This window comes from Tenebrio molitor, chromosome 1 (genome assembly GCF_963966145.1).
Source record: "Tenebrio molitor chromosome 1, icTenMoli1.1, whole genome shotgun sequence".
Taxonomy (NCBI): Eukaryota; Metazoa; Arthropoda; class Insecta; order Coleoptera; family Tenebrionidae; genus Tenebrio; species Tenebrio molitor.
Window position 1 is genome coordinate 23,159,452 of NC_091046.1, and position 18,439 is coordinate 23,177,890.

The 18,439-nt window shown below is 37.3% G+C and overlaps 1 protein-coding gene and 1 long non-coding RNA gene across 3 annotated transcripts in view; one reads left to right on the forward strand and one right to left on the reverse strand.

Moving 5' to 3' along the window:
* LOC138123483 (uncharacterized) overlaps positions 1–18,439 on the reverse strand; it is a 154,270-nt gene that overhangs the window by 115,205 nt on the left and 20,626 nt on the right. The gene's annotated exons all lie outside the window — the stretch shown is intronic.
* The window catches only part of LOC138123342 (ras-related and estrogen-regulated growth inhibitor), a 70,545-nt gene that overhangs the window by 32,075 nt on the left and 20,031 nt on the right, over positions 1–18,439 (forward strand). The window contains exon 2 of one of the 2 annotated variants that reach the window (XM_069037997.1): positions 15,126–15,182. The exons of the other annotated variant lie outside the window; for it this stretch is intronic. Within the exon in view, the coding sequence (XP_068894098.1) occupies positions 15,126–15,182 (57 nt within the window). The remainder of the gene's footprint in view (positions 1–15,125; positions 15,183–18,439) is intronic. 2 annotated transcript variants of the gene reach the window in all.

Consider the following 18,439-nt stretch of genomic DNA (forward strand, 5'->3'; position numbering starts at 1 on the left):
CACTTACATCTTTTGTCAATTTTCTCAATCAAAATGCCTAATCTAACCGAAAACGCGAAAGTGCTCATTCTTTCAAAATTAGAAGAAGGGTAGTCGATCCGGAGGATAGCCCAGTATTATAACATCGCGAAGAGCACCTTGCAGAGGATAATACAGACAATATTATGGTGTTCTAAAATATCAGCGACGTTTTATGTTGTCAAACTTACCTAACTTATACTATCCGTTTATGAAACTCCCGCACTGTCAGTGTCAAATTTTTTACTTTTTTTGGAGTACCTACAGTTGGCTTCAAAAAAAAAACGGGAAATGAAATTTGACCTAATGTGAATTGAAAATTTAATTTGTCAGTTTATGTCAATTTGTGCCTGTTTGACAGTAGTATTTCAGACACATAAGTGCAGTTTTTTAACCTAAATTCTAAAAGGCCGTTTCAAACTATAAAAATTTAATAAAATCTGACAGAACTTTTTCTGACAGTTCCCGTTTTTTTTGAAGCCAACCGTACCTATGGTGACATATATGTTCAGTTGCCTATACACAAAATCTAGTTATAAAAACGTCAACAAGAAAAGTTTGGTTATATTAATGGAGTTAATTCTCTTCTTTGGAAACAATAATTAACAATACCGTGCTTCTCTCTAGCCGTTAACAGTATTCTTTTACGTTTCATATCTTCTTCTTGTTCAGCCATTTCGTGTAATAATACTTTGAACGAAAGGAAGCGAATTTACTAAACGTAACTTCAAATTTGAAATTTTTGCGCCAACGTTAAACTAAAAATTACTATTCTCAGAACGGCAGTGCGGCCACTTGCAAACACTTTGACAGTGCGGGAGTTTAGTAAATGGATAGTATAAAAAATATGACGTTCAAATTTCAAAAGGCATCTCTACATGTGGAAAAAACTGTAATATATCGACTTCTTCATTTTTCAGATGTACTCTATAATTTTGAAATTAACTGTACTATTGCGGGCAAAAAAAGTGGGACATCAAACTTCTGTCAGTTTTGAAAAATTCGATGTAGTTCAAGCTTTACTGTCATTTTGACTTTGATTATTGTCATAGAAATTTGACACTATTCTAACTGACAGTTTATAATTTATTTCATACTCCTATTTTCCTTTTCCAAATGCCCTCTTCTTTTGATAAAGGTAGAATAATAACAATGATAAATAATGGAATGTCTTATCGGGACGTTGCTGAACAATTGGGTATATCAAAGAGTACAGTTTGTAGAACCGTTAGAAACTGGAGGAATGACCATCAGTTAGAACGTCGTGCAGGGTCAGGGCGACGACGAATTTCCACACATCTTGATGATGAGCAAGTACAAACCTTTGCACAAGAGAGGCCTTTCACCACCGCTGGACAGATAATGCGGGAACTCAACTTCCCTGCGTCGGTTTGGACGGTACGCCGTCGTCTAAGAGAAATTGGACTACGTAGCCGCGTTGCAGCAAGAAAGCCAAGGCTTACCCCATTGCATCGAGAAATAAGGATGGGGTTTGCCCTTCAGTATGTTGCCCAGGACGAAGAATTTTGGAGACAGATTGTTTTTTCTGATGAAAAGGTCTTTCAATCTTGCCCAAATGGCCGCTTAAAAGTTTATAGACCCAGGAACAGTCGGTTTGAAGAACCCTATGTCCAGACTATCCAACGTAGCGGTCGTTTTTCCGTCAACATGTGGGCATGGATTTCCGCTGCTAGTCCTGGGGTAATGATCCATGTGGAAGAGAGGCTGACTAGCGATGTTTACATTAGGGTTCTCGAAAACATCATGCTTCCTTCTGTGCAGGCTGTTAATCCCAATTGGAATTTCATCTTCCAGCACGACAACTGTGCTGTTCATACAGCGCGCAGGGTGGTAGAATGGTGCGAGAACCATAATATAAATGTCCTGGACTGGCCTAGTTGCAGCCCAGATCTCAACCCTATTGAAAATATGTGGGGAATTTTGATTAAATTTTTACAACGACCAGAAGTGGTTTTTCACAATAGGGATGAGCTCTTGGCGGCCATCACTGAAGCTTGGCATTCATTACCTCAAAACTACCACGTTAATCTGTGCCTATCAATGCGCAACAGACTCAACAAAGTAATCGATGCGAACGGGGGCTTTACGAAATATTGATTATTAATGTTTTTGTTAAATTTGTTATCTACTTATTATTTATGTAAATTAGCTTTTGTGGCAATTTTTTTCCATACTTTTTTATTCTGTTTTCTTTTTCCAATTTGTGCTCCCAATTTTTTCCAGGTCTTTTATTTATTCGTCCTTCCATCTGGATTTTGCATTAAATATGTATTCACTACGTGCTTATAGCTAGTGCATTATCTTTTGACACGCGAGGTGCGCGGTGGGAGGAGTTTAGCAGGGAAAAGGAGAACTATCGGCAAAGATCGGTTCAGCAACAATTCAACAACGGCGATTTTTTAGAACGGGTGGGAGCCGTTGTGACTAGTCGTCTGAATTTGGCTTTCTGCGCAACTTTAACTCGCGTGTCAAGAGATAACGCACCAGCTCTACTTAAACTCATACCCTACAACCTATAATTATTGCGAGAATGCATTTAGCACATAGCCTAAGCATGCTCCGCCCCTAACTGTTTAAGCGCGAATTTTAAATATTGAAAATAAAAACGCCGACTTTACCTGACCTGACAGCGTCCTTATATCGAAAAGAACTATTATTTTGCACGTTTGAACCTGATATCTGGGGCCGCCGCAATCCCGCAATTTCTGATCACGCAGCGGCGCGCGCTGTGCCAGTGCTTTGGCTATGTGTTAAATGCATTCTCACATAATTATCTAATGACAACGTCAATCAATTCAAAGTAGGGTTAGAATCAGATAAAGGTTATTTCACATTAAAAGTCAAGACAATGACGTTGATGTCCCACTTTTTTTGCCCGCAATAGTACATAGATCCTCCACGGTATCAGATAAATTTTAGTAGGTATCGCAGAAATCATAAAAACGATCCTTACATTTTGAAAGATTTGTTATTTACAACAAAGATAAATAAGACAATTACTTATAATAATTGTTCAAAATGGCGTCCCCCGTTATCAATGCGTGCACGCTCACATCGTCGTCACGATTCACGCACTCTATTAAAAGTGACATGCCAAATGTCATTTCGCGAAACATTCTAGCCGCATCTTCTACACGAAGACGAAGTTCTTCTTCACTATTTACAGGTTCCGCGTACACCAATTGTTTGATGTGGCCCCATACGAACCATTCTTTCACAATTATTGAATAATGAAACCATCAGTGCACCATTAAGTAAATACCATACAGTGAATTTTTTTATCGATGAACCATAGGGATTTACATGGTGTAAACTTTATTTCGTGTTAATGGTTTTTCTACTGCTAATTTCAAAATGATTTTTCGTACACTGGTAGCTTACTTAATTTTCTACAGGTTCTGATGGTTTTTTTCCAAGAAACACTCACACAATGGCCCCAAAAGGTGAATTTACGGACAGCAATTTTGCGAGTCCATACTACTGGACCATTGTTATTTATTTTTAGGCAGAATATAACCTAAGGGAGTCCGTTTCGGCTCAGGGACGCGAGGGTCGCGGGTTCGATTCCGACCCAGGGCGAAATTTAAAATAATTTAAAAAAAAGGCTATATTCTGTCTCGTGATTCGGAAGTCACGTTAAGCCATGGGTCCCGGTCTATTGAGTTGGTCACCATGCCCCTCATAGATTTGTAAACCAGTCCTAGACTGTGTAACAAATTTTATTTTATTATTATTATTATTGGTTAGTGAGCTAACAGGCTTAAAGCCCAATTACAAGCCCCTATCAGTAGCGCGAGTTATATCTTCACAGCTGTAAATCACTGTGTCCTCATCTGAGAGGCCACTCTGTCCAGACCCTAAAAAAGCTGTTAACCTGGTTCAACCTGCAAGCAAATATATCCACATTCATCTCTACGACTTCGTGGCCACGCAACATTTGGGTAACAGGAGACCGAAGACCGGCGTCCGTACGATATGGTGTAATGAGGAATGTATTGGTTGATTGAGAACCCGAACGAGGAACCCTAAGATTGACTCTTGGGAGTAGAGCAGGACAATGTAGAGATCCATGAAGCAGTTTATACAAAATAATGACAGAGTGCTCCAATCGTCGGTTTGACAGAGACTGCAGACCAAGCCTATCCAGCAAAAGTTCCTGAGGAAAGCTCCTGGGGGGATACAAACCGTCCAACATAAAAATTGCGCTCTTGAGAAATCCACGTTGGACACGCTCTAATTGAGCAATACAGGGTGGTCTCGATATAACCTGCCAGAAGAAATCCAGTAATAGGTGACGATGAGTAGAACTCATACACAAAAAATGTTTCTAATAAAAGTCTTTTCGTTTTCGAGATAAAAATAATTGAAAATTTGCTCAAAATTTGCTGTACGCTATACGCTAATAAGTTAATCGGTTTTAAAAAGGTAATTCTGGTTACTTGGCTGCAATTTCTGTAGCAACGGTACCTGTAACACTGTAACATTTGTCAAGTTTAATTTTAAATTTGCGAATCCTTCAAAAAGTTATGAAATTCACAAAAGAAGAATACGTCGATTTGCATTTACTCTATGGCGAAACACGTGGTAATTCAAGACCGGCAAGGCGACCATACGGCGAGCGTTTTCCTGAAGGAGTCCTTCGATCCCGTTGTACTTTTGCGGAGCTACATCTGCATTTATGTGAGGTTGTTTCTGACTGATTCCAATACGATAGCGTCCCCGATCCTTTAACCCCTCTGGATTTTAATTTTTGGGGCCACACGAAAGATTTGGTATACGAAATTGAAATAAATACAAAAGGCCAACTCCAGAAACACATAACAGACGCCACGAACCAGATTAGTAAAAACCCAGAAATGTTGAATTCTGTTTATGAAAATTGGTACCGGCGTACTCACGTGTGCTTAAATGCCAACGGAAGGCACACAGAACATTTATTATAAAATAATTTTTCCAGTCTAGTTTACCTTTCAACTATCCCACCTCCACCCGGCGGCACGGCAATTTTGCCGGAGTACATACACTATTACGGATATTACTGGATTTAGATAACACATTGGTAGTTGAAATTCAAAAAGGTATATTATTATACTCATGTCACATCGTGAGGAAGTTCCTTAACATTGACACAGAACATAATACACAACAAAGTCATAATGCGGAGGCGAGACGCCGGTAATTATGTTGATAAGCACTGCACTATTACTTGATAGTAATATCCGTAATAGTGTATGTACTCCGGCAAAATTGCCGTGCCGCCGGGTGGAGGTGGGATAGTTGCTTCAAGTAATAGTGCAGTGCTTATCAACCTTTTATTAGTTAGTAGATATTCTCAGTTAGAGTTGAAAGTACGAATATGTAAAGTGTAAATAAATTTATTCAATACATTATTTTAGCTATTTAACCACAATTAAGACGATACTCTTATTACACAGTTCTTCCACAATTTTGCACACAGTACCTCTACATTTATTTACACATTGAGGAACACCACTTTATTTATTACTCATTCATCTCAGTGTACAAAATCAGCTTTTGTACCTAAATAAGCTGGTGAATTAACGCACACAGTGTACAGCGTTTTCAATAAATGTCATTTATTTGATTTAGTTTGTCAGATTTGAGATTTGTCATAAACGATTCAGGTACCTATGTTGCTTAGATACTGTCATCCTTACAAACACCAACAATTAATTCCTGAGTAGGTACGTATTTTTGTGGTCAACAGCGTCGAATGGGTGTGGATAGGGGTTAATTTATCCCCATTATTTTGGACCTAATGAAAAGGGGTTTTTTGGACTTGTTAGATCCTTCTAATGACCCAGAATTTTTTTGGCAGGTTATATCGGGACCACCTGTATAGATATTGTGTACCGGGTGTCCCATCACTTGTGTCCCGTAGGAAAATGACTTTAAAACTAAATTATATTTATATGAAGGTATTATAGATGCATAAATACTGTTCACCGCCACAAAAATTGGGTATTACTTTTTTGTTAAAATAAATTACCTATCTACAGCAGACAAAAAACTATCACTTTAAAAATTAAATTTTGTTAGATGCAGTTCAAATTTAGTATACATTATGAAAAAATGATAGAGAAATAAAATCCGTGATTAGAACTTAATTAAAATGTTTGGATGTAAAGATATTTGGTTATTTTAATTTGGGCCTTTCTACTTTATGACCATTTATGGCAGACGAAGATTTATGAGAGGTTCAGTTTCTTCGTACCAGTAATTGGGGATAAGAGTAATAACCAAAAACTTAACTTTTCTGTCATAAATTTTCATTTAAAGTAGAAGGGCCCAAATTAAATTAACCAAATATCTTTACATCAAAACATTTTAATTAAATTCTAATGACGGATTTTATTTCTCTATCATTTTTTCATAACGTATACTAAATTTGAACTGCATCGAACAAAATTTAATTTTTAAAGTGATAGTTTTTTGCCTGCTGTACCTAGGTAATTAATTTTAACCAAAAAGTAATACCCAATTTTTGTGGCGGTGAACAGTATTTATGCATCTATAATGCCTTCATATAAATATAATTTAGTTTTAAAGTGATTTTCCTACGGGACACAAGTGATGGGACACCCGGTATAGGCGACCATACCAAAGATGCATATTCGAGTTTCGACCTTACGTAGGTGATGTACAGCAGTTTTAGAGTCACAACGTCGCCGAATTCTTTGGCACTACGTAAAACAAAGCCCAGAGACTTAAAAGCTGCACTTGTGATGGATAGAATGTGATCACAAAAAGAAAGTTTCGAGTCGAAAAGCACACCCAGATCCTGAACACTACTACGTCTTAATAAGATCTTATTGTTGAGTGTGTAGTCGAACAGCAAAGGTTTAACTTTTTTGGTAAAGGTAGCAACGCTGCTGGTTGAGCTCATATTTTAAATTTCGTTCAATAGCGACCGGGTTGGCCGATATCGTGCCCCACCGGCAGCAGTCAGCTTCTTTTTTGTTAAGTTCTTTTTATAATAACAAACCGATAAGACAACAGAACATTAAACATCTCACGAAACAACACGTCGTTTCAATTCACGGCCTTTTGGCAATCGTTTCAATTAACAAAAAACAAAAACGGTCCTTCGAACAACCTATCATCATACGTAACATTGGTCTATCTCCGAGCCGGATTACGAAAAAACCCACCCGAATCAGAATATCAACAACCCGCAAAAACAGAAATCGAAGAAGTCATTCAATCAAAAGTGAAAAAGCAGTTCATCACCAAGACGTAGGAGACGGCACAAGGTCAGTGGTTCTTCCCCCTTCAACCCTCCAAATTACCTCCTGGATTCTTGCGTTGTACCGTATAATTTGAAGTCAATCAATCAATTAGTATTTTCTTCGTATAAAAAATTGCGACAATGCTGGACTTAGCGGAGTTAACCGTCGAGCGTGATAGAATAAAAGCAAAATTGAATCGAATGAAAGAAATAATAAACAATTTCAAGGAAGGTGATGATTTGGATGAACCAAGATTACGTAGACCAGACTTAATATCGGCGTACAAAGAGTTCGATAAAATTCAATCGGAAATCGAACCTCTCAGTACCTCTCGCGACCAAAGCAAATCAGTTGCAACCGAATGGATCAATTTTGAAACTTTGTATTACAATTTATTAGCAAAAATAGCTAAATTTCTAGATAAACAATCCATCGCGTCGGAAAACGGATCGCAACCAGTAGTAACGCCATCAGAAGTATAGGTAAAACTACCGGATCTAAATTTACCAACCTTTTTCGGAAATTATTCCAACTGGATTAGTTTCCACGAACGTTTCAAACTTTAATACATATGAGAACGGATTTTAAGTAATTGTCAAAAATTCCATTATTTGAAATCATGTTTAAAGGGAGATGCTTTCAGTACAGTAGAAGCATTATCAATTTCTTCAGGTAACTACCAAGTAGCGTGGGAGCTTCTCGAAAAACGATACAACAATCTTCGATTAATCGTTCAAGAACATGTCAATTCAATTTTATCAATTCACAAAATTTTGAAAGCCTCAAATACGGCATTGAGACAATTAATCAATGATGTCAACGGCGAGTGAAATCATATTGCGGGACTTTTACATGGATGATTTGCTTACTGGAGCATCTTTTGTGCAAGAAGCCACCAAATTAAAACAAGAAATTAGTCATATTTTAAACAAAGCTGGGTTTGAAATGTCCAAATGGGCGTCAACCAGTGTAGAATTAATGTCTTCAGCACAAAACAATAAAAAACCAATTGATTTAAGTGATGACCAACAAACAAAAACCCTAGGTGTTGTTTGGGATTACAATAACGATTTGCTTACATATCAAGTCAATCTAAAGTACAAAAACGAAACCGCAACAAAAAGATTAATGTTATCAGTCATTGCGCAATTATGGGACCCATTGGGTTTAATTTCATCAATTATAATTAAAGCTAAACTCATATTGCAAAAAATGTGGAGTTTGAGACTTTCTTGGGATGAGAGGGTACCAGACGAGTTGCATCAAATGTGGACCCAATTTATTTCAGATTTAATGAATGTAAACAATATTAAAGTTAACAGAAAAATTTTAACCCTGTTTCCTGCAGTAAAGTTTGAAATACACGGTTTTTGCGACAGCTCACAATCAGCTTACGGAGCGACTATTCTTATAAGAAGCGTCGATTCGTATGGTAACGGTTCAACAAATCTTTTGTGCAGTAAATCAAGAGTAGCCCCATTAAAGACATTAACAATACCACGTCTAGAATTACGTGGCAGTTTATTTTTAGTACGTTTAATGCAAAAGGTTCTACCAATTTTAAATTTAAATATTGATCAACGATATTTTTGGACGGACTCTTCCATAGTTGTATCCTGGATTGCGGCACCTCCAAACACATGGAACATTTTTGTAGCTAATCGCGTAAGCGAAATACAGTCCTTCTCAGGATTAAATGAGTAGAGGCACATTAGCACAAAATATAACCCCGCAGACATTGTCTCTAGAGGTATGTTATCTAATCAATTAAAGACAAACGATCTTTGGTGGCACGGCCCCGAGTGGTTAAGGTTGCCAGAAAATAAATGGCCTAAATCCTCGGTTAATTTCGATTCGGAAAATCTACCGGGAAAACGAAAATTAACAAACATTTATAAAAAGAGTTGCACATAACTGTAGAAACAAAAACTAAGCTCACTGGTCCTCTAACGGCTTCGGAACTAAATGATGCTCAAATAGCAATTATCAAATTAATTCAACGTGATTCATTCAAGCCAGAGTTAAAGGCTTTGAGCGAAAATAAGTACGTCAAAAGACAAAGCTGTCTATATTTGTTAAACCCGATTTTAGACAAAGACGGCCTCATTAGAGTAGGTGGACGCATCAAACATTCATAAGTCACCTATGATAAAAAATATCCTTTAATATTGCCGGCCAAACACCATGTAACAAGGTTATTAATAATTCAGGAACATGAAAGACAGCTCCACGCCGGCGCTCAAGCCACATTGACGTCCCTAAGACAAAAATTTTGGATTATTTCGGGTCGTAACATAGTTCGGAATATTTTACATAAATGTATAAAATGTTTTCGCGCTCAGCCAAAATCTTTCAATCAAACTATGGGCGATTTACCAAAACAAAGGCTCGAATCAGCACGACCTTTTGTCAAAACCGGCATTGACTACAAAGGTCCTATTTTAATAAAGGAAGGAAGTGGTCGTGGAAAACTGAGAAAAACGAAAGCTTACATAACACTGTTTATTTGCCTTGTGACCAAAGCAATTCATTTAGAATTGGTTGGAAATTTAACATCGGAATCTCTTTTCGGATAATGCAACGAACTTTAAGGGCGCCGATAAAGAGTTATGCAACGAACTTTAAGGGCGCCGATAAAGAGTTATGCAACTTTTTTAAATCCGTTAACTTTCAAAATGTTACCGATGCCTTGACACCGTGCAATATTTCATGGTACTCTATTCCATCACGTTCTCCCACATTCGGTGGCTTATGGGAAGCCAACGTCAAGTCCGTCAAACGACATTTTAAACGCGTGGTAGGAGATACGAGTCTTAATTTTGAAGAAATGTATACGGTCTTAGCAAGAATCGAGGCTTGCCTTAACTCCAGACCTTTATGTCCCGCCTCGAACGATCCTAACGACCTCCTGGTCCTAAAACCCGGGCACTTCTTTGTTGGAGAACCACTGATGGCTCCAGTAGAACCGAACCTGTCATCGCTGCCAAAAAACCGTCTATCACGCTGGCAGTACACTGAACAAATTAGTCAGCATTTTTGGACTCGTTGGCGTAAAGAATATTTGACGTCATTACAACAACGATCAAAATGGAATCGACCACCAGCCACAATACAGCCAGGATCAATGGTCCTCATCAATGAAGCCAACCTTCCTCCTCAACAGTGGCTTCTCGGTAGGATAATTCCACTTCATCCAGGCAAAGATGGAATCACTCGAGTTGTTTCCATAAAAACAACTTCCGGCATCCTAAAACGAGCGGTCAACAGAATCTCCATCCTGCCCATGGACAACAACCACGAAGAGGCGAACGACAAGGAAGTGCAGTGAAGTGAGAGTTGTAAATAACAAGAAAACAATGTGCAATCCATTGTGTAAACGAGTAGAATTTTACCATATTTTGTAAAGTGCTACTGAATTTGTACCATATTGTTTATAACTAGTAGAATTTTCTTTAATTTAAAATTGTTTACACCATGTAACAATGGAATTTCAATTTTTGGTAAACTATTCAACGGGGGCGGCATGGTTGAGCTCATATTTTAAATTTCGTTCAATAGCGACCGGGTTGGCCGATATCGTGCCCCACCGGCAGTAGTCAGCTCCTTTTTTGTTAAGTTATTTTTATAATAACAAACCGATAAGACAACAGAACATTAAACATCTCACGAAACAACACATCGTTTCAATTCACGGCCTTTTGGCAATCGTTTCAATTTACAAAAAACAAAAACGGTCCTTCGAACAACCTATCATCATACGTAACAGCTGCATTTGGGAAAATTAAGAATGAGACCACTTTTTCTGCATCTGTCAGCGATCTCATTGATACCCCTCTGAAGCCAAAGTGAATCACTAACAGTGTCTATAATGGTGTAGATGTCTAAAGAGGCCACTAGATCGTTGATAAAGATGTTAAAAAAGAGGGGTCCAAGGACTGATCCTTGTGGGACGCCCGTCTCCTGTTTAAAAGACCTCGATTCAAATCCCTTAAGCTTGACACACATTAAACGACTATCTAGATAAGATTTAACAAGCAACACCAAATCATCTGAAAACCCAAACGACTCAAGTTTATTCAAAAGCAGATTGTGATCAATCATGTCAAAGCCTTCGAGAAATCCGTATAAACCACATCCACTTGTGAGTGATAATCTAATGCCTCATACAGAAACTGAGAGATAGTAACAAGATTTGTCTCAGTGGACCGCCCTCCCACAAAACCATGCTGGCAAGGAGATAGCACACTAGAAACATAATTAATAGTGAGGTCATAGAAAAGGTACTCAAAGACTTTGGAAAAATTATTTATTAAGGCGATTGGTCTATAGTTTGTAATTTCAGATGGAGAACCTTTTTTGAAAATCGGGCGTATTGTTGACAATTTCCATTTAGCCGGATAGCAGTTGTTCCTCAATGTTAAATTAAATAGCATCTGCAACGGTTTGGCAAAAACAGAGGCACAGTCCCTAATGACAAAGGCTGGTATTTGATCCGGACCGCTAGTCATACTCGGCTTTAGACGTTTGAGCGCCTTCAGGACATCGTCATAAGTAACAAAAGTTAAGTTGAAAACATTGTAAGAATATGGGGCAGATGGTATATCAACAGATGGGTTCCTCCCGAAAGACTGAGAAAAGTAATCAGCAAAGCTCTCCACAATGGTCTGGGGATCCGTAATTGTCATGTTATTGAAAACCATGGACGCTGGAGCAGAATTAAAATTCTTTTTTGAATTGATGAACGACCAAATTTTTTTCGGATCTGTCTTTATAATATTGTTAATCTGTCGAAGGTATTGCTTATAGGTCCTGTCGGCTGCAGATTTAAACTTTACTCTTAAGGATTTGAATCTTTCATAGCTATTTACTGTATCCTTAGCCTTTAGCAGTGTAATTAACTCTTTGTCGAACCATTGCGGATAAGTTGCAGAACTAGATTTTTTAACTGGTACATGACACCGAAATATATCATCTAAGGAAGAATAAAAATCAGACACTGCGCCATCAACATCATCACGCACAGAAAGCAATATCCAGTCAGCTTCAAACAGTGCTTCATGTAGTGCATTAAAATTGCATTTACGAAAATTGTATGAAACGGTCTGTTTGGAGGGGAATGTTTTGGAGCGATTTCTGATGCCAATCTCGACCTGAAGGAGCGGGTGGTGTCTATCGACATCGACAAAAGATTGGCTAGCATCAAATATTTAATTAATCATTTTATTAATTTTATTATTCGACCATTGTCGAGACCTATTAGGTTACTATTTAGCGGCTTTTAGCAAACAATTTGAACATTTAAAGCAGCAAAATATTTGTCCACGTCTTTAGTTTAAAATTTACAATTTAGGTTCTAAATGTTTCATTAAATAAAAGTGTTTTTCTGGGTGCGTTTTTTATCTTTCGAATTGGGAAATCTTTCAATAATAGGGGTTAAAATGTTTGCTTTTCAGCTTTAGAGCTTTGTAATTTATTAATTTATTACAAAAAAAAAGCAGAACTTGTGAACAATTAAGTATAATAAAAGTGTGCGAAAAATTATTTTGAAATTAGCAAGTAGAAAAACCACTAACACGAAATAATGTTTACAACTTTACACCATGTAAATCCCTATGGTTCATCGATAAAAAAATTCACTGTATATCGCGACTTGCTTTCACGTGTACGTCCTGTAAAGATTGTCTAGTTTATTTCTTTAAAAGTCCAACTGTGTGCACCAGTTAGGTAATCTTAGGAGTGAGTCGTCAACAATGTCTACCGAAACATTTATTGAACATTGATCTTGAAATTGATGTTCTTGAATTGGGTGCGGGGTTTCATCACACCAAATATGCCTATTGCTGTTATGTAGACCTTCACGCGTAAAAACCCAGCTTCGTCCATCAGTTGCCATAAAGGTCTTGACAAATTCATTATCTTTATCTTTAAAGCTTGCACGCGCTGCACATGCAATACGCCATGTGCCATTGATTGTGATAAACCCTGTTGAATGAATAAAAAGTAGCCTCTTTTTACCGGAACCGGTAATTACGAAGATGCTGCAGTGCTGATGGGAATAAACGCGCATCAGGGACTTGTCGCTCTCGATAAAGAGTCACTGCTCAGCATGCTAGTCATGGAGGTACTATTAACAGAAGGGAGCACTATTTGAAAAAAGCGGAAATGCCGCGTAAATGCGCACTGCTATAAAGTGGTACTAAATGCAGAGCGCAACTTGTGCCTTTCCAGTGGCGTTTTTCACTCACTTTGCAGTCCTGCCGAATTACAAAAAGTTCAACAATAACAAAGAAATAATAACAACAAAGACAATAAAATAACACCCAAAGACGGAGAAAATTCACGCAGGAACCACTCACACGAAGTCGAAACTAAAATGCCTGAAATGCTCAAATTTCCCAATTACCCCCTGTTGACACGCCGCTAGAAAGATCCCAACAGAGGGCCAACAGTGTCACTAACGCTGACGCATGGTTTGAAAAGAGTCATAAAGTGGTACTAGAGAGTGGCCGACTGATACCGCATCTAAAGCAGTGGCGGTATAGGGAATGCTCCGTCCTGACAATTGCTATTGTTTGCCAACCTATTTAGGAAGAAGAATTCAGCCATGCATGACGTTGACAGTTTTCGAGATAATCAAGTTTAAAATGTAGGCAGATAAACAAGTGAAGCAACTTAAAATAAGCATTATGAGAAATAAAAATTGACCTGTTTCAGCGTTTTCGACAAATTAATTAGTTTTGAAATTACTGAATTTACTCTTTAAGTATCGGGTGTTTTTTTCAATTTCACCTTGTAGTAGGCGTTGAAGAGTAGATTGTGAACGCACCACTCGTGTAAAACCTGTATAGTGGGTTCACAATTGACTCTTGAACACCTACTATGAGGTGAAATTTAAAAAAACACCCGATGGTTTCCACACAGTAAGTATAAAGGGTGTTTTTTTAAATTTAGTGTCAAAGTATGCGTTGGAGAGTCGATTGAGATCGCACCACTCGTGTAAAAGCGTAAGATTTAAACTTCTGATCGGTGATCCGTAACCTGTATAGTGCGTTCACAATCGACAGTTCAACGCCTACTTCGACGCCAAATTAAAAAAAACACCCGTTACTATTCAAAATGATTGTGGTTAAGTATGGCAACTATGTAGGGAAATTTAGGTGGCAACTGTGTGGGTGGCATAGAGTTGACATTTGTATGACATGTGCATTTGATTTTTTTTATACCATTGCACATTGACTTGACAATTTTCAAAATTGCGCGACTATGAACTGTCAAAAAAATGTCAACTCTATCCTACCCACACAGTTGCCACATAAATGTTCGTACATAGATGCCATACATACCTACCCACAATCATTTTGAATCACCCAATAGAATCTAAAGTAAGCAACGATCTACAAGTACAGTTGCGGCCACGGAATTTTGGCCATCACTTGTCATTCCATTGACATGAGATGTAACGCGTCCCTTAAGTATTCGTAACCTTACTTTCTGCGATTACAAGACTTGTCATTTTGACGCTGACTGAATTGCACAGGTTATGATATTTAAGGCCGTTTTACAACAGAGCATTTTCCATTGCGTCAAATCATGATTTTGATGACCAGTTTTTTTGCTAGCGACAGTACATCATTTTTTTTTTTTTAATTGACATGAAAGTGACGGCCAAAATTCCGTGACTGCAATTGTACCTATTAGTGAAAATCCCATCATCTTCAGTAGATTTATTAATTATAAGGGCACAAGTACATATACATTCATCTATCTATTCATACAAACATTTTTTTGATGTTTTAATAATAAAATTATGATAACATGAAATCATTTTGTTTTCAGCGCTATCTGTGAGATTTCTCACAAAACGATATATTGGGGAATATGATCATCAATCTGGTAAGGCTTTCACATAAAACAGAGATATTTTTTAAATTCTGCTTACTAACCATTTTATAATACATGATGACTTTGAAAGTTGTGCAGATATAACCATTGGCAGAACTATACACTAGGTAACGATTGAGCCAATAATGCCTTATAGGTATAAATGTTGGTATTTTTCGAGAAAAAGCGGCTAAAAGATTTTCAAAAAAATATTGGGAGCCACTGAATTTTATTTTAAAAAAATGGATCAAAAAAATCATAGTAGACTTTTTTTGTTGTGATTTAATTCGAAGTTAAGTCACATTGGCAAGAACCTCAATCTTAATCTCAATTTAAATCACAAATGGCTTTCAGCAACCTGGATAAAATCGATATGATTTTGATCTATGGCGAAGCCCGTGGGCATTCAGTGCTAGCATGGCAAATCTACGGTGAAAGGTTTCTTTAAAAGATACATTTCAATGCACGAACAAATGTAAAAGTTGTACAGCATCTTTGTGATTTCGGGTGTTTCGAAATGAGTAAGCCCGATCTTGGCCGCCAACGAGAGTGCATTTTAGTTGCAGAGGAAGAAATTCTCCACGAAATTGAAAACCATCCACAAACAAGCATTAGCCGTCTTGTACGTCACCTTGGAGTTTCTTATTTTATAGTTTGGCTCCCCAAATTCTTCAAAACAGAGGCAGTCTAAATCGAGTTCGACTTTCTTGGGTACGTTGTGCTGCAGGCACTCAGGCAGCCGTTTTGAGCATCTTCTTTGATGTTTCATTTTACTCTTTTATTCACAATTACAATCTTTTTACTTTGTCGTTTAAACCTTTCTTGTTTTCTGAATAAGTTGTACGCACTATTTTATCATTACCTAATATCTATTCACTTTGATTATGACCACAACGAAAAACATAGTAGGCGCTGTTTAGCTGTGTGCTGCATACGTTTTACACTAAATATTTGTGTGGTGTGAACATGATGTGAAAATATCAGAATTGTCAAAACTTGACTATGGTAGTAAAGCAATGATTTTTATGTATTTATCAATACTAATAACGGAAATCAATATTTGAAGTAGGAGAAACTAAAAACGTCTGTCTGATTCTATGATCACGTCTGTTGAAAAGTGGGGTTGTATCCAGGTACAGATTATTTAACGTAAAAACTTCGAAATCACCTCATGCAATTCTCGATATTAATGAAGAACGAAGGAAATGGTCATTTGGCAGTAAGACAAACGCGAAAAATTCCTGAGGATTACCTACTAAAGGTAATAATCAGAACTTTCAATTGACATTGATTAATACAAATATTTTCAGATAAAAACTAATCAAACAGAAAGTTAAAAAAAAAATGATTTACAGGGGATGAAAAGGCAGAAGGTATCAAACTACAATACTTACTAGCCAAAATGTACAACAAAAAAGCACAAATAGAGTTGGCTTCAATAAATGTCTCGAAACAAGTCAATATTAACCATTTGGTCCGAACTTTGAGAAGGCGACGTGGCATTTTCTTTTTGAATTCTAAAATTTTGTACCAAAACTCAATTTTATAGATATGCACACAGTGTACGTCGAAAAACGTTTGCGCAAGTCGTTGTCCGTTCTGTCTTCTGTGAGCGTGATGTTTCTGTCAAAATGGCGCCTCCGAGAGTTGCCAACTGCGACTGGATTTAGTGTTATCTAAAATTCCCTATCAATAACTTAGCAACTGAAAAGTTACTAGGGAATGGTCGCAATCAAAATGAATAGATTATACTTGGTCGCTCTTTATAAGGCAAGTTGGGTTGTTTTGCCTTCTTTTGACACACACAAGCTCAAGTTAAAATATCTCCACAACTTTGAAAAGCAGACTGTATAATAAATGCGTAACAAAATGTTTCAATTCTATACACAAAGCGGACGTAGACGAGTTCTTCCCAGCGGTCAGTTTACACCACAGGTGGTCGGTAGTTAGCTGTTATCTGTAGACGAATTGCTCCCGCCTATTGTCGAAGGATTAAGGAAGGCGGCAGGTATATTTTTACATTTTTGAGTGCATGATAAACGAATATGTACCTACTAAATATTAAAATAAAATGTTAAGTTTCAGAAATATTATTATAACAGGTTTATCATAATAAAAAATTATTTGTACAAAATTTATTCTAGAGTTCCATTTTCATAATTTTCTATCAATTTTTTAATTTTTCCTTTCTGTTTCTCACGTCGTTCCTAAATTTTTTCATTCTTCTGTTTGCAGATCGAATTTTGCTATAAGTATATTTTTGAAAACTAATAAGTAGGTGCATCTAAAAAAGCAAAAATGGAAGAATGACTAGAATAAATAATTATTTGTATATCAAGGATGCGAAATCGTTCTTTGACGTACCGAGAGAAAAATTGTCGCGGAGGCCGTTTAGGCCGAGGCAACAATCTCAAGGTCGTCAAAAGGATTTCGCAGCGGTGTAGACACTCTAAGAAAGACATCGTGAGTCATGATGTGCAGTAACGAATTCTGGTCGGGCGAGTCCAAATTCGACGCGTTGGGGGAGTTTCATTGCAGCGGCGCACTTGCTGTTTATCGTTGACTTTGTTCAAGCTAATTCCACGTGTTCTCTTTGTGTCCTCTCGTTTTCTTGTCCGTTTTGCTGTTTTGCGTTATTTATTTAACAAAAACTGTTCTTTTCAGAACAAACACTGCGAAATTTAGACTTAATACAGGTAAATAGTTGTGTCTTTAAAATAGCCAATATTCCCTACGCTACTGGTCGGCCGTGGCCTGCGAGTGTTCGCGCAGCCAAAGATTAAGACCTGGCAAGATACATCACTCCGAGCGGTGCATTTGATGTTTCCAGCCGTTCCTCAGTGACCTTGAATGCATAGGCCCTTTAAATTGGAATGCAACCGGGAAATTTGAATGCAACCGGGAAATTTGAATAGGGCAAAAACGCATGAGGACCAGTGGAAATACACTTTCACGTCATCACGTTTTCTTACAGAAAAATTGATAAGGTTGTTTTACGTCAAAATTAAAACCCGATTTTATAAGAAAATATGAATATAATGTACTTATAATCAATTCATCAAAATAATCAAAATATTAAGTTTTGTCGCTACTCGAATCAAAATTACTAAATTTCATTACATAAAATAATCTGAACCTTATAAATAATTTAACCAAGTAGTCTAATGGGAAATGTTTACATGGATGAACAAACTCAAGTGAAAACGGTAGTCTCACACAACAATTATTTTATTATTTTAAAACAATTTAACTGACCCAAACTGATCGAC